This window comes from Gymnoscopelus braueri (genome assembly GCF_963280865.1).
Source record: "Gymnoscopelus braueri genome assembly, chromosome: 21".
Lineage (NCBI taxonomy): Eukaryota > Metazoa > Chordata > Actinopteri > Myctophiformes > Myctophidae > Gymnoscopelus > Gymnoscopelus braueri.
Genome location: NC_137623.1, coordinates 4,211,910 through 4,229,493, shown reverse-complemented (window position 1 = coordinate 4,229,493; position 17,584 = coordinate 4,211,910). Strand labels below are relative to the sequence as shown.

The following is a 17,584-nucleotide window of genomic DNA, read 5'->3' as shown; positions in this document are numbered from 1 at the left end:
TTTTTGAATAGCCAAAGTCTAAAATAATGCTTTTTTTTTTGCTCAAATCTAAAAATGACACAGATGCGATCCCGGTCTTAGTGGGTTAACTTCAGCTCACAAACTTCTTGTAATGGCGATAGTTTTGACAGTGACTCTTCATGTAATAGGTACAGTAGCATTATTATAGTGACAATTATAAACACAGGACATAATACAGTTTGTATATTTATAGGCTGGCACAACATGTCACACAAAGTACTTTACTCTGTTGTGTGTGTGTGTGGCTGCCTGGTCAAGTGTGGATAATGAGAGGAAAGTCTTTACCACCATGGATGCTGTTTGGACAGAGTTTTTTTGGGGGACATTTGTGACAGCACATCATTGATTGGTATTCTCAGGTTAAATAACAATGTACCTGATCCATTTGTGTCGGTCTTTTGTCGGTTAGTCAGATCGTCTACGACTTTTAGCTTTTGGCCACAAAAATCATCACTCCACAGAGAGCAGTGGTGGAAAAAAAAGTACTCAAATGTTTTACTTGAGTAAAAATATCAATACTGCAATGTAGAAGTACTCTGTTACGAGTAAAAGTCTGGAATTCAAAATATGCTTGAGTAAAATTACAAAATTATTGGTATCAAAATGTACTAAAAGTACCCAAAGTAAAAGTACTCAAATGTTTGAAAAAATAGCAGATCTACAAGCTCACAACGTGTCGCAATGCAAGCTTGTAAATCGGCTATTTTCAAACATCCTAGTTGTAAAATAGGGCTGAAGTCGTTAATGTATGTTTTATAATGTAATAACGTGTATCTGCAAAGTAGATGTAGTGGAGTAGAAGTGAAAGTATAGACAATTGGAAATACTCCAGTAAAGTACCTAAAAATTGTAGTTTTGCACAGCACTTGAGTAAATGTTCTTAGTTACTTTACACCACTGACAGAGAGTACATTAATTTCCTCTGCAAATGTGAAGCTAGGTAGGTAGCTAGTAGGTTGATCAATCCAAAGTCAGTCTTGATTGATTGATTAAATGAACACTGATTGTTAACAGTACAAGTAGTAGCCTATTACAGTTAAAAGTTATGCTAAAAGGATAACACAAAAAAGCCAGGGGGGTCTTGTGTCCAATGCGGTCCAGTTGGAAAGACCATTCTCAGAAAATAGCAGATATACAAGCTCATAGCACGGCACTTGTATGTCTGCTATTTTTTTATAGCTAAAGTGTAAAACAATGCTTTTTAGCTCAAATCTGAAAATGACAGATGCATTCCAGGTCATAATGGGTTCGAGAAAAGAAAGAGAGAGCAAAAAGAGAACAAAAAGAGCATCATTGTACATGTGCTGCGTGCATAAAAATAAATAAAAAAACGTGGTATATTGTAAACATCGAGCATTTTTTCTTCAGTAGCTGCCACTTTACTGTGTGTAAACAACTTCACAGTATATTCTATATAGGCTACAGCAGATTAGGTACAGCAGGTGCAGCTCAGGCATAATAGTTTACTTGTACTTTATTTGTTTATTTGGACAGGATCAATGCATTTTAATGGACGTCGCATGAACGCAAATACACCGGATTTAGCAAGGATGCTAGTTTTCATCCGCAGTCCTCATAAGAAAAATACAATCGGAAAACAGACAGACCAACAGTGGAATACATTTACATAACATTACATAGGGAACGCAGCATAAACATAAACCTAAAACAAGATCACGGATGGTTGCAGCTTTGGTTTTCAAGCAACCATCCTTTCAGTTTGAAAAGATGATTAGTTGTTAGTTAGATGGTTGCATGGTAGTGCAGCTTTTAGCACTTCCCTTTGCCCTGGTTCGCTCTGGTTCTTGTCAGATGGTTCATTGTACCTGATTGTACGTGGAAAGAAGCTTGTTGCTTGTGGATATAGTCGCTAGCTAGATGGAAAAAAAAGGAACATCCCTAGCATAGAGCCCGCGGGTATACCCAGTGGTGGGAACAAGTACTCAATATGTTTTACTTAAGTAAAAGTATCAATACTGCAATGTAGAAGTACTATGTTAAAAGTAAAAGTTAATTCAAAAATGTACTTGAGTAAAAGTACAAAAGTATTGGCGTCAACATATACTTAAGTAAAAGCCAGACCTCATGGTTTCTACAGACCGAAAATGAAGCCGATTGTTCAGGAATTTGAAATCCGCCATCTCTAATATGAGCCCAAAAGCACGTCGGGAACAGGAACCGGAAAACAATCCCCAAAGAATGCTATTGGTTGGGTAGCTTGTCAATCAAGAGTGGGGGCAGGGAATTAATGCTATTGGTTGTGTAGCTTGTCAATCAAATCATCCCGCCGCTCTAAGAGAATAGCCTACTTTATCGTCAATTTTAGAATAAATGGGACCATAGTTTAGCAAAACGCATATCATGATGACTGAAAGGAGACTTTAACCCATTAAGACCTGGAACTGTGTCATTTTTTGATTTGAGCTAAAAAGCACTATTTTACACTTTGGGCTATTCAAAAATAGCAGATATACAAGCTACTATTTTAGAAAAATCGTGAAAATGTGTGCAAATCTGTGAATATATATATTTTTAAAGCGAACATTTTTAACTCAAATCTTTGCTTCTGGGGGGTCCCTGGAACAAAATATTTTCATAGGGGTCCGCGGACAAATTCATATAATTTTGGGGGTCCTTGACATGAAAAAGTTTGAGCACCACTGATATAGAAACATACGTTTTTTTCAGAATACTGTTGGGATTTAGGAGACGTGTAGAATCGGCTTCAGGTCTTAATGGGTTAAACTAGCGACTGGAAGCATATAGAATGTATGCGTTAAAATTAATTCTCTCTGACACCAGCAGGGGTAAAACAGCGAATATACAGGCCGTTCATTATGATCTGTCTCTTCCGTATTGGAGTCAATGTAAAAAATCTCAAGCTGGCCCCTTGGTTTAACCCTTTAAGACCGGGGGACGCATCTGTGTAAACCACTTTATCCATATTTTATACTTTTGGCTATTCAAAAATAGCAGATATACAAGCTCATAGCGCGGCACCCAGGCCATTCATTATGATCTGTCTCTTCCGTATTGGAGTCAATGTAAAAATCTCAAGCTGGCCCCTTGGTTTAACCCTTTAAGACCGGGGGACGCATCTGTGTAAACCACTTTATCCATATTTTATACTTTTGGCTATTAAAAAATAGCAGATCTACAAGCTCATAGCGCGGCACCGAGTGCCGCGCTATGAGCTTGTAGATCTGCTATTTTTTTTTTTATCGTGTTTTTTTTTTGCAAATCTTTGAATATATATCTATAAAGCAATTGTTTTTTACTCAAATCTTTGCTTCTGGGGGTCCCTGGAATTATTTTTTTTTAGATGGGGGTCCGCAGCCAAATACATATCGTTGTGGGGCTCCTTGACACTGACATTAATATTATAGCAACATAAGTGTTTCAGAAAACTGTTTTAAACTGATTTAGAAGACATTTGTAGAATCCCCAGAAGCAATAACATTTTAGCTAGAAATGCTCGCTTTAAATATATATATATTCAAAGATTTGCACAACATTTTTCACGATTTTTCAAAAATAGCAGATATACAAGCTCGTAGCGCGGCACCGGTGCCGCGCTACGAGCTTGTAGATCTGCTATTTTTGAAAAATATTTTTTTAGAATAGCCTAAAGAAATCTAAAAGTGACACGGATACGTTCCAGGTATCAATGGGTTAAAAGTGTTATTTCCTCCCCCCCCCCCTTACAGCTCCACTCTGACGTGGACAAGGGAGACGGCAAGGTGAAGTACGTGCTGCACGGCGAGGGCGCCGCCTCCATCTTCACCATCGACGAGAACACGGGCGACATCCACGCCACCAAGCGCCTGGACCGCGAGGCCCAGGCCTACTACACGCTGTCGGCGCAGGCCGTGGACCGCCTCAGCGACGTGCCCGTGGAGCCGCGCTCCGAGTTCGTGGTCAAGGTCCAGGACATCAACGACAACGAGCCCAAGTTCCTGGACGGGCCCTACCTGGCGGGCGTCCCCGAGATGTCTCCGTTAGGTAAGAGAGAAAGTCCTGCTCTGTTTTTTTTGTGTCTCTTTTTGAGTGGTGCTAGCCACTCCAAGGAGTGACTTTGTCCTGCTGTGTGTCTGTCTGTGTGTCTGTGTGTCTGTCTGTGTGTCTGTCTGTGTGTATGAGCACGGCCTCTCTGTATGTTTGAGCACAGCCTCAACAGCTGCGGCTGATTGCAACACAAAGATGCAACCAGTTACACTAATTACACACACACACGCACACACACACTCACACACAACACACACTTTTGAGTAAAAATACTTAATGAGTAAAAATACTTAAAATGAGTAAAAATACTTAAATATTAGTAAAGATACTTTAAAGTTCCTAAACTGAGTAAAAATACTTTACATGAGTAAAAATACTTAAAATGAGTAAAAATACTTAAAAGATGTTAAAATGAGTAAAAACACGTAAAAATCAATAAAAACATTTTAAAGTACTTAAAATTAGTAACAATACTTTGAAGTCATCAAAGTCTGTAAAAAGTAACTAACGAAATGAACTCATGAAAGGCACCACTCTCTTCACACTGGTGTGATTTTTTTTTTATCTTCAGCTTGCAGAGCTGATCAGTAAAGAGCAGTGGTGGAAAAGTACTCAAATTATTTTCTTAAGTAAAAGTACCAATATTGCAATATAGAATTACTACTTACAATTAAAAGTCCAGAATTTGAAATTGATGTATTGGCATCAAAATGTACTTAAAGGCATACTAGGTAACGTTTTCAACAAAACTAAAGTTAAATTGTATATCTTTTGTGAGTGGCAAAAAGTTTCACAACACCCACTCCATGAATTTCACCCCCGGAAGCCTTTTATTTATATATTTTATATTGAACGTGGACTGGGGGGACTTTCCCGGGGAAATGACGTCATCTGGCCGGAAAACGGAGGTGGAAATGCACTGGTTTCCTGTTTGGCCAGGAACTACCGCAACGGTTTCCTGTTTGGCCAGGAACTACCGCGCTAATATCAAAAAGGAACCTCACGCTGATTTTAAGAGAATGTAGGATTAGAAGATCGATAAAGGACAGAAAAAGAAAGCACAGCTCATGGTAACTAATGCTCCACTGGCTAAGAGAAACGATCCGTAGATAGTATAAAACAATTAAAAGATTGCTTTTTGAAACGCTTCCGGCTTCCGGTGAAAACGAATGGAATTCTGGGTAATCGAGGACTACGGAAATTGTATGCAGTGACGGTAGTGACCAGCAGAGGTTGCTAAAAATCGTTATTTGGGAATCTGCATTGTACAACTTTAAGTAAAAGTACCAATATTGCAATATAGAAATACTCTGTTACAATTAAGAGTCCAGAATTTAAAATTGATGTATTGGCATCAAAATGTACTTAAAGTACCAAAAGTACAAGTACAAAAATATTAGAAAATAGCCTAGGTATAAAATAGGGTTAAAGTGGTTAATGTATGTTTCATATATCATAATTTATATCTGAAAAATAACTAGTAACTAAAGTTTTCAATTAATTATAATGGAGTAAAAGTACAATATTTGTCTCTGAGATGTAGTGGAGTAGAAGTAAAAGTATTGGAAATTGGAAATACTCAAGTAAAGTACAAATACCTCAACATAGTACTTAAGTACAGTACTTGAGTATTTGTACTTAGTTACTTTCCACCACTGGTAAAGATACACTGCAACTAGTACTAGTCGTCACGTTTTCCTCATTGGCTCAAAGCCAGCCAATGAGGGCTCGCCAATGGCTTCCCATGTCCTCTTGGAATATGGCATCTAACAACTATAGGCAGCATTAATGGGATCTAAACATGACGGATGCAATACTGTGTTCGGCCACTGTATATATCTCTATGGTTAATCTGTGGCGCTGTTCCTCACTCTGCCGGCCAATCAAAGGGCTAGCTGAGTTTTGCAGAAGCAACCATCTTGTTTAGCGTTAATGCGGACAGGATCACAGACTTCCAAATATGGTTTTATTCAACGATAAACGCTAAAGTAAATCACTAAACACATGTATGACATGGTGTGTTTAGTCAGAATATTATGCTGGCCATGATTGATGAAGAAAATGGTTATGGGATGTTTTTTTGGACCGCGTTTGAAGCGCTGTGCAATTCGTTTTGTAATTTGCATATCGGGTCTAGAGCACACAAACGGTTGTTCATGTATGTGTGAGTGGAAATGATCAGACACAGTAGGCGGGATCTAAACCCGGACTGAACGGTAAACAGAACCCGGACCAGCTTGGGAACTCTATCATGAGGATTCAGTGATCATTGTTTTATGATCACTGAATTGTTTTATCACCCCAAAGCAACTTTAATATACGTACATATATTTTTTGGTAGTGTTCGGTAAGAGTTATGAGTTGACAGTAGGCTACTTTTCAAGGGGTTTAGCTTGTTGCAAGCTGACACATATGACTGTCATTTCTAGTTTCCTTCTACGATACCCCCCCACACCCCCCCCCCCCCCCCCCCCTCCCGACACCCTTTTTGGACAAAATAGCAAATTTTACATCGAGGTGCCTACTCTTCCTTAGTGCCCACTCTTCTTGTATCGTTTTTCTCTCCGTATGCGTCAGTTTGCTCCCCCTCTCTCTCTCTCAGCATAAACACTTCATCATGGCTGCATTCGTCTTCATGACTCCTCCTTTGTAGGTCACATGGGGAACACGGAACTTTGCAGCATTAACCCTTTTTTTCTTTTTATCTTGAAAATGTGTGTAAATCAATGTATATATTTGTAAGCATACGTTGGTAACTCAAATCTTTGCTTCTGGGGGATTCTACAAATGTCTTCTTAGTTACAAAAAAAAAAAAAAAAAAACTATGTTGTATAACCAGTGGTTCTCAAAAAAAAAGATGTCAAGGACCCCAAAAAATTCATTTGGTCACGGACCCCCATCTCAAAATATGTTGTTCCAAGGACCCCCAGAAGCAAAGATTTGAGTAACAAATGTTCGCTTAAAATAAAAAATATATATTCAAAGATTTGCAACAAAATTAATGTTCACGATTTTTTTTTTAAATGGCAGATCTACAAGCTCATACGCTACAAGCTTGTAGATCTGCTATTTTTTAATAACCAAAGAAATCTAAAAAGGACAGTAAGATGCGTTCTCGTTCTTAAAGGGCTAAAGTTTGAATGGTGCTGCATGCCGCTCAGTGTGAGAGAGGAGAGCAGGGTGGGTGCTAGCCTAGTCATCTCATGGGTCAGAGACAGCAGCAGCATTAGAAGTAGTTCTGTTCTGTTCTGTCGGCCTCCAGAGTGACCAATAGAGCAGTGGCGCCGTCGCCTGTTTAATTAAAAGTTACTGTGTCCCCCTATGATTCACTCTGGTCCCATTGTGGGGAATGCACAAGTCGTTGCATATTGGCTGGCTGCTCAGACCGTATGCTACGCTCTGTAACGCTCTGAGTTGTCTGATAGAGCACCGTCCGCGGGCCACTAGACACGTGTCGACAGACATCCACGAATTCACAACCAACCACCTATTCAGATTTGTGTATTGGGAGACGACAGGCGCCTGATGTGATTTAGCTATAAGTACCATTTTGTGGTATTTTTACTTTACTTGAGTATTTCCGATTTTCAGTACTTTAGTTACTATAGTTACTTTGCAGATATACATTATTACATTATAAAACATACATTAACCACTTAATCTCCATTTTATACGCAGGCTATTTGAAAACAGCCGATCTGCTATGTACTGTAGGTCTGAGCTTGTAGATCTGCTATTTTTTGTCTGGTAGAAATATTTAACCCTAGTGTCCCAATTGTGGGCATGTTATTATGTCTCTGTCAGGTGGAAACCTCACATGTCCAAAACTCAGGTTTTTCAGGATTCAAATTCAAAAGCATGAAAAATAGCAGATCCACAAGCTCGAAACGTGGCATGAAACGCCGCATTTTGAGTTTGTAGATCTGCTACTTTTGATGCTTTTGTGTGACTCTCTAGTCCAGGGGTCTTCAACCTTTTCAGGCCAAGGACCCCCTAGCTGAGAGAAAGATGAAGCAGGGACCCCCTCTATATTGTATGAAATTGTGTTTCAGACTCAACTTTTTTTTGGTTTACTTGGTCTGCTCTTTTTTTCCCTCTACAGTCTACTCTACACCTAAACCTCTTTGCCCAAAAAATAGCAGATCTACAAGCTCACAACGCCTCGCATGAGCTTGCGGACCCCCTGTAGTAACTCTGAGGACCCCCTAGGGGTCCCGGACCCCCTGTTGTAAGCAGGGCGTTAATTTATGAAAAAACACAAAAAGTAAGATATGCCCGCAAGCAGCGATACGCAACGATACACCTGTGAAAACAGCAGATATACAATTTCCATGTCATAGAATATTTACCTGAGGTATGGATTAGATTCCTCTGTTTGTTTGTTTGTTGTCTAAGACATTATAACAAGCTTCACTTTCCGTTGAAGAGCTCCTGTTTTCCAGGGGTTGTAAAATGATAATAATAGTAATCGAATTTTCCAGAGTGCAAAGATTTCATTACTAAAACTACACTATACTTCATAAACATCACATCGTTACTCAAATTATTTATAGACATATTTTTTTCTCCACAAAACATGTCCTGGAGGTTTATTGTATTGTACTTGTACTGAAAACTGTGATTTATGAGCTTTCATAGGGAGATTGCAATCTACTAACATGGACAGAGCCTCAGGTTATATAGGTATAGTGTAAGTTTACGCCTCGATGCACAAATATAGAGCATGTTTCCACTTAATATAATGAAGTTGAAACGGGATTTGACTTCATGAAGGTGCTGCTGTACGTGTCAAGGTGAGCTACAGTATTATGTGTGAAAGTAGACAGTGGTGGAAAGTACATTTACTAGAGTACTGTACTCTTGAGGTATTTCTTTACTTTACTGGAGCATTTCCAATATTCAGTACTTTTACTTCTACTCCACTACATCTCAGAGGCAAATATTGTACTTTTACTCCACAACAATTATTTTAAAACTTTAGTTACTAGTTACTTTGCAGATATAAATCATTAGGTTATAAAACATACATTAACCACTTTAGCCCTATGTTATACATAGGCTATTTGAAAATAGCAGATCTACAAGCTCACAACGCGTCGCATCGCGATGCGTTGTGAGCTTGTAGATCTGCTATTTTCAAACATTTTAGTACTTTAACTTTTGGTACTAGTATATTTTGATGCCAGTACTTTTGTACTTTTACTCAAGTAACATGTTGAGCACAGGCCTTTTACTTGTAACAGAGTATTTTTGTGGTATTGCTGCCTTTATAAAATATATCTGCTATTTTTGAATAGCCAAATAAATCTAAAATGATATTCTTTTAGCATTATTGTGTAACTGTTACCTCTGTACTTTTTGCAAACTGTCAATCAATCAATCAATCAATCAATCAATGGGGCAGTAGCTGCAGGATCAATACAGATGTGCAGAAAGCACATTACACCTTGGCATGTAACGATTTATCGTAAATCGATTCAAATCGATTCAAACTGGTGACAATTTAAATCTATTTCATAATAAAAATATCGATGCAAACAGCAGAAGGTGTGTAAAAAAGAGAAGAAAATACAGTATCTTTGTAAGAGAATTGATAACAAAAAAAAGTACTGAAAAGAGGATAACAGAAAACACAGTATTGTAAAAAAAAACATATATATAAAATAAAAGAAAATACTGGATTTGTGTAAAAAAGATCTGTCTGGAAAATAATTGTGTTTAAAAAATCGTACCACCTAGTATTGTGATTCAAATCATATTGTGAGTGTAGTGAATGCCTAGCACATGAGAAATGCAAATAATCAAACATATGGCTCTATTTAGCCATTTTATTTTTTGGTTATGTGTTGTTATCGCTGTCATAGCTGAAATGAAAGCTACATCATCCAGAGCATGCATTGCATACAGCGGCTCTGGGAGTTGTGTTTTTTTATCCTAGGGAAGCTCTTTGCTCACAACGCACACGGCACACCGATTTCTGAAGGATTACACAGCCCACAGTCAACGGGGGGGCACAGGGCTCAGGCTTAAAGAACCAGAGGATTAGACTAGGAGAGCATGGACTCCTGTGTCTGACCCGAGATAAGACAGAAGACTCTGAACACATCAAACCTGCAGAGGAGAAAGGAGCGAGGAGGCCGCGTTGTGATCACCACCGTGCGTTTCTGCATAAGAGCCAGGGTGTGCTGTTTGTCTCCTTCCCCCCCCCGGCCGTTTATTTACTCTGCTAAGGTGTCTGTAAACCTTTTTCGTCGACTAAAACTATGACGAAAAAGGTTGGTCGACTGCCTTTTTTGACTGACGAAAACGTAATAAAAACGTAATAAAAACTAGACTAAAACTAAGACTGAATATATTGACAATTTCGTCAACAAATAAAAACTAGACTAAAACGTTTGGGAGGGACTAGTGTAGCCTGGCATGGCCAGACTATTATCACTGTGTAGATATTAGTCTGGAATCTCTGTGTGGAACCTGCATTACCGAGGGGCAAATAAAAAGAAATGTCTCTGGTGATAAGCCCGCCCCATATTTGTATACTGGGCTCTGATTGGTCCCTCACAGCTTCGGAGGGAGAGAAATAAAATCTCTATTGAGAGGGGTCAGACCTAATCTGCCAAGGGCATTTTTTTTTTGTTGCAATGGTAGATTTGTCTGGAACCAGGCTACCTTAATTCAGCCTGAGAATCTCATAGACCCGTAAGGTGCGGTGGAATTTGTTTTTGCCCCCGGCCGCGCGCCGAGGTCCCAAATACTAACCTATGAGCGGTATATCTGTATTTTCTTTAACTCTTTGACTGCCCTTGACGCGATAACGCGTCAATTGCTACTTTTGTCCAGTTGTCCAATGAACGCGCTGGACGCGCGTTCATTGTTTAATCTCTGATTGCGCTATGCTGCTTAATATTCAATGTTATTTTCGAGTTCCACTTACTTCACCCACATCTGCATCCGGTTTCATGACCTGGATTCCGTTTCCGGTTTTTGATTTTTTTTCCCCGGTCATTTTCGTCCAGAATAGGTAAACAAACGGTTTTTCACACGGTATAACAAACAAACGGACAGGTTCTCTTCTATAATCTATGGTCTGGGTGACGATCAGTCATCGCGGTCGTGTATCACATCGTAATTTTGGCCGATCAGACAATGTGGGACCACGTCACATCCGTTTTCATGCATTTCTCTGTTTAATCTCTCAAGAAGGGTGCCAGTGATCCAACGACCTGATCAAGCTGTCATGTGCTGCTCTCTAGTGGCGGATTTGTGCTGTGTCTTTAAATTATGTCTTTAAATTATTTTCATGAAAAAAATCAAAATATAAAAATACAAAAAGCGCTTCTGATATCTGGTCTAGAGGGGCGGATTCAAAATCTCAGAAGAAAACATCCGTGGGCCCGTATTGGTTCACCGATCTGTGCGCCCGCCCGCCCGCCCCCCCGCCCCGCTCCGCGCCCCTCCTCCTCCTCCCCCAATGTGCAGCATTGAGAGCCCTGATGTCACAACATTTTGAGCGACGCCCACTGCACTCTGGTTGGTTGGTTGGTTGGTTGGGGAAGTGAAAGGCTGACTCCCACTTCCTATGCCAGGAATGTCAACAGCTTGGTCCAGGCTTTATTTTTGAGCAAAACGCGAAGGAAAATAAAAGCCTGGAGATCGAGGCTAGTCAGGTACAATAGCTTATAGTTTAGTAGCAGCTTCAACCGCCTTCCTTCACATGGTAAACTGTCCTCTCTTACAAGTGTGCCGCCCCGTGTTCACCCTCTCTCATGTGTTTGTGATGGATTCCTCGTCGTGCCGTGCAGTGGTGGAAAGTAACTAAGTACATTTACTTAAGTACTGTACTTAAAGTACAATTTTGCGGTCTTTGGACTTTACTTGAGTATTTTCAATTTCCAATACTTTTACTTCTACTCCACTACATCTCAGAGGCAAATATTGTACTTTTACTCCACTACAATTATTTGAAAACTTTAGTTACTAGTTACTTTTCAGATATAAACTATGATATAATGCAACATACATTAACAACTTCAGCCCTATTTTATACCTAGGCTATTTGAAAATAGCAGATCTACAAGCTCACAACGCGTCGCATCGCGACGCGTTGTGAGCTTGTAGATCGGCTATTTTCAAATATTTAGTACTTTTACTTTTGGTACTTTAAGTACATTTTGATGCCAATACTTTTGTACTTTTACTCAAGTACATTTTTTATTTTGGATTATTACTTGTAACAGAGTATTTTGATATTGCAGTATTGGTACTTTTACTTAAGTAAAGAATTTTAGTACTTTTTCCACCACTGCCGTGTGCTGAACATAGAAGATCTACAAGCACACGACAACGTGGAGTCAGCAACGCGTTATGGGCTTGTAGATCAGCTGTAAATATGATTGGGTGGAACTCCTGGGCCACGGCCAGCCTGTGTTTCGGGCCGGTATTCAGGTGATAGACAGGTCAGTGGGCCAATGCAATGTCTGTCTTGCTTTGTGGGACGGTGCTACTCAAGGATTGGCCATTTCAGATGATAGACAAGCCAGTGGGCCAATTACATGAGTTATATTTACTCTGTGGGCATATCTTTAATAAACGGCCGGCCGGCCTGGAATGAAGCGGCCGTTCGGGAATTGTCACAAACGTCCCAGTGGCCAGCATGTCCCTGCCTCACAGATTCTAAGAGCATGGTGGGTGACCAATCCCACCACACATTCTCTACAGGTCCTAATAGATTTGCCTTTTTAGAGTGATTGATAATAATTGGCCACTGAAGACCGTATTAACCCTTTAAGACCGGGGGACGCATCTGTGTAACCACTTTATCCATATTTTATACTTTTGGCTATTCAAAAATAGCAGATATACAAGCTCATAGCGCGGCACAGAGTGCCGCGCTATGAGCTTGTAGATCTGCTATTTTTTTTTTAAATCGTGTTTTTTTTTTGCAAATCTTTGAATATATATCTATAAAGCAATTGTTTTTTACTCAAATCTTTGCTTCTGGGGGTCCCTGGAAAAAAAAATTGAGATGGGGGTCCGCAGCCAAATACATATCGTTGTGGGGCTCCTTGACACTGACATTAATATTATAGCAACATAAGTGTTTCAGAAAACTGTTTAAACTGATTTAGAAGACATTTGTAGAATCCCCAGAAGCAATAACATTTTAGCTAGAAATGCTCGCTTTAAATATATATATATTCAAAGATTTGCAAAACATTTTTCACGATTTTTCAAAAATAGCAGATCTACAGGCTCATAGCGCGGCACTCGGTGCCGCGCTATGAGCTTGTATATCTGCTATTTTTGAATAGCCCAACGAAATCTAAAAATGACACACAGATGCGTTCTCAGGTCTTAAAGAGTTAATTGTGGAACATTTTCAAAAAACAGCCGTCAAGCAGTGAGAGTGATTTGTGTGGTCAGTGGATCACGCTGGTCCTTTCACACAAACATAATGCCATAGAATGCTCCATTCTGAGACATTCTGAGATGGCTGTGACTAAGGAGAGTTTTCACCTGCTGATCAGCAGCTCCTCATAGTTTCTCATCCCCAGCATTTCAATGTTTATTTCATTTTTTTCCCCGCTTGATGCTTTGCTAGAGTACCCAAGTCCTGACGTCACTCCCAGTACCCCTGGGTCACGGCGTAATTTGTCCTAAACAAAGCAACAGACAGACGAGATGAAAAAGAAGGAAAAACATCAAACCTGGTCTGAGGTTCAGAGGCAGTGTGGAAACGTGATTGAAATGTGTCTGTCTGTCTGTCTGTCTGTCTGTCTGCATTTCTGCCTGTCTACTAAAGAAAAGCACATCGATGGATTGCAGCTTCTAGACGGCTATATATATATATATATATATATATATATATATATATATATATATATATATATATATATATATATATATATATAAAGGTAGTGCTTGTGCAGGATCATACAGTACAGTAAGGTACAGCAGTGAGAACACAAACCAAAAAAAATAAAACTGAGATCATTGCAAAACATCCATAATTTAGAGCTCTACTGTAGCAGCCAGCCTGGTGAGGTGGTTAAATGATCAACAGCTCAGACAACGGTACAGTAACCTTGAAATAAAAATGTTGTTTTACACAAGTGTACTTCTTTCTCTTTTTATTTTTTTTCCATTTGTGAATGTCCAGACGAACAGAACGGCCACTTTATGCCTGAGTATTTCATTTTAATAGCTGTAGCTGCACAGCTCTCTGGCTAAAGGCTCCTTGAGCCTCTCTATACTGTAAGGATATATAAAGGAAAGTGCCGTCTTACGAGGAAGGTGATATTTTACTTTGAGGCAAACACCCTAATAAAATCCTCACTTTCCAGGCTTTTGGATGTATTTTACAAGGCTTTTTTAACACAATGAAGGGAAGTGATCATGGAAATGACTGAAGATTAGAGTCGCCACCATTCGGAGCCATAAAGAGCAGAATTAACAGGCTCTTGGCCCTGGACGTGAACAATGTAATAGGAAATAGCTTAGTAGAACCTGTAGAAGTTATATCACCAGACTGTGGATGGACCTCCAGATGATATCATCAGCTCTTAGTCATGACAGCTTATATTACAGGGCGTCTTAACACATTGAATGCCAAAAACGGTCCGGACCGTTTTTGAGGGTCCAAACGAGAAGTGCCGAAAACGGTCCGGACCGTTTTTGACCCAATTCTATTTTTATACATGTGGGCCACGTGGGGCGCTAAAACGAAACTTTGACATCACCCAAGCAGTTTCTGAGAAGAAGAGGCTGGATGTGGCTCCATGTCAAAAATCCTTCCGGTCGGCGTTTTCAATGTTATCTCCTTGATTAAAAGCTTAATATCTCCATTTCTTTTTAATGTGGTGGAAACGAGCCGTTTTCGATCGGCGATCACGCTGCAATGGAGGGTCGCGTTGGAAATATTATTGTTCCAGGCGTTAGTCGGGACCCTCCGCCGTCTCGCACGCACGCTTTGTTTACATGCATTTCCGCGTCGGGGCTTCTCACAGCACGAAATGTATAACGCAAGTGGATGGAAGAAATGCTGGCACTCAACGTATAATATTTTAATAAACCTCTGGCACCCAATGTGTTAACCACCAAGGTCAGAGGATGACTCGGTTTGGAAAGCAGAACTCAGGCGACGCCTACATCTCTATATTACTGTATGATATTTATAATCAGATTACGGGGGGTTTCCGCCTAAGGTTGGGACCGGAATCGTTAAAATCCTAAACAAAATGATACCAATCCTAGTTCCACCGACAGTAGGGTATTTTCAAGATTTGGAAAGACGGAGAGGACTCCTTTATAAGATATGTTGTTTATTTTGTCTGTCCCCTGGGTGCATCATCTGCCACTTTGGGGTGGTTCTCGCATCAAGTCAAGAAAACAATGTGTTTTATTTTTTTTCAATTATCATTCCCAAGTTGCTGGCTGGGGGGGTCGAACGCGGACGTGTTGCCAATGAGCCGAATGTCAGTTAACCCATTAAGACCGGGAACGCATCTGTGTGACTACTTATATCCATATTTTATACTTTGGCTATTAAAAAATAGCAGATCTACAAGCAGATATGAGTGCATTTCTTTTTTATCGTGAACATTTGTGCAAATATTTGAAAACGTATATTTTTCTAAAGGGAAAATGTTTGACTAAAATCTTTGCTTCTGAGGGGTCCCTATTACAACATATTTTGAGATGCCGGTCCGCGGCCAAATACATATCATTTTTGGGAGTCCTTAACATTAAAAAAGTTTGAAAACCACTGATATAGAAACATAAGTTTTTCAAAATAAGACATTTATAGAATCCCCCAGAAGCAACATTTTTAGTTAAAAATGTTTTTTTTTTTTTTAAATACATTCAAAAGATTTGCACAAACTTTCACGATTTTTCAAAAAAATAGCAGATCTACAAGCTCATAGTGCTGCACTTGGTGCCACACTATGAGCTTGTAGATCTGCTATTTTTGAATAGCCAAAGACATCTTTCAAAATGACACAGATGCGTTCCCGGGTCTTAATGGGTTAAAGTGATGAGCATCCTGAAATCTGAATGGATTTGTTCAGCTTGACGAGGCCTGGCTGGCCGTCGTCGTCTAGCTGCTCAATTGATTCCTGTCTGTGTCACTCCACCGTTTGTCCATCTTCATCCCCGTGATGGATCATATTCTCAAGTTTTTTACATTCATTCCCAGCAGATGTCGGACAAAAAATGGTTGCTTCCCCTCATCAATTACACTCTGCATGTCAGGGTGAGAACTGTCATGTGGTGGTAATGAAAATAAATACAGCATGGCCTAATTTGAACAGGGAGAGACAGGTATGTGTTTCCGACCACTTGGCTCATATAACTGCCAGGTTAAATATTGTCGCTGTCAGGATGGAAACCGTGTATGCCCAAAACAGTTCCTTTTTAACAATGATTAAAACATATTTCAACGATTTTGAAATAGTTAAAACAGCCGATCTACAAGCACACAACGCCTCGCCTGACGCTAATTTACGGCTCATTTTCGGCTAAATAGAATTGAGCCAGAGAGGTCTTCACACCTCCGGACCACCTGGAGACCGTCATTGTTCCAAGTTATTTGCATTTCACTGTCAGCTAGGAACCTGGTGAAGTGATTTCTCCCCTCAAAATAAAAATGACAACTGTGTTTATAATAACTCCAACCCGAACCCATGAACCTAACCTCTTAAATGTTGTATTTAGGCTGAGCAATGTGTCTGCTGCACAAAAAAAATGCGTATTTGACTCAAAACGAAGTCGGACACTAGCTGCTGGCCTTACTGTGGTCATGCGAGTGTTAAAGTGGCGTCGTTTTGATTAGAATGACGAAGTCAGACAGAAAAAAAAAACAGAGTTGGAGTTAGGAGGTTTGACCGACAGTTTGAGGGTCCAATGGAGTTAGGAGGTTTAGTCAGAAGCACTTTTTAGTAGGCCTACGTTTCATTGGTTCAATAGCACTGATTTAAAGCAAACATTTGTAACTCAAATCTTTGCTTCTGGAGATTCTACAAATGTCTTCTAAATCCTAACAGTTTTCTGATTATTTTTTTTTGTCAGTGGTTCTCAAACTTTTTCATGTCAAGGACCCCCAAAATTATATATATTTGGCCGTGGACCCCCATCTCAAAATATTTTGTTCCAGGGACCCCCCAGAAGCAAAAAATATATTCAAATATTTACACAAAATGTTCATTTTTTTTAAATGAGCAGATCTACAAGCTCATAACGCGGCAATTGGTGCCGCGCTATGACTTCTAAACCAACCAATGTCATTGTTTCATTCGAATGGGAAAATGGATTTGTAATGCACGCGTGTGTGAATTAAAAAGGCGATGTTAAAAAAAATCTTTCCTTTTCTAAGCTCACACAACACTGCAGTGCTTATAGAGGCGTATTCTACGCCGCCTGCTCCGTGATCAAGTCCATTCAAACCCCCAGGTATATATTCTCACCTGCTCCCCCGCTGTCACAGATAAGCTCCGAGTTAGATTCTAATTTATTTGTAATTCCGGAGAGAGATTGAATGTCACCAAAGCTTACAGAGAGA

At 39.7% G+C, this 17,584-nt stretch overlaps 2 protein-coding genes across 2 annotated transcripts in view; both read left to right on the top strand.

Moving 5' to 3' along the window:
• Positions 1–17,584, top strand: part of LOC308077428 (inositol monophosphatase 1-like) — a 647,768-nt gene that overhangs the window by 354,628 nt on the left and 275,556 nt on the right. The gene's annotated exons all lie outside the window — the stretch shown is intronic.
• The window catches only part of LOC308077576 (cadherin-7-like), a gene marked incomplete at both ends in the record, with an annotated part of 305,706 nt that overhangs the window by 145,172 nt on the left and 142,950 nt on the right, over positions 1–17,584 (top strand). Inside the window, one exon of the mRNA XM_080418321.1 lies at positions 3,729–4,023. Within this exon, the coding sequence (XP_080274447.1) occupies positions 3,729–4,023 (295 nt within the window). The remainder of the gene's footprint in view (positions 1–3,728; positions 4,024–17,584) is intronic.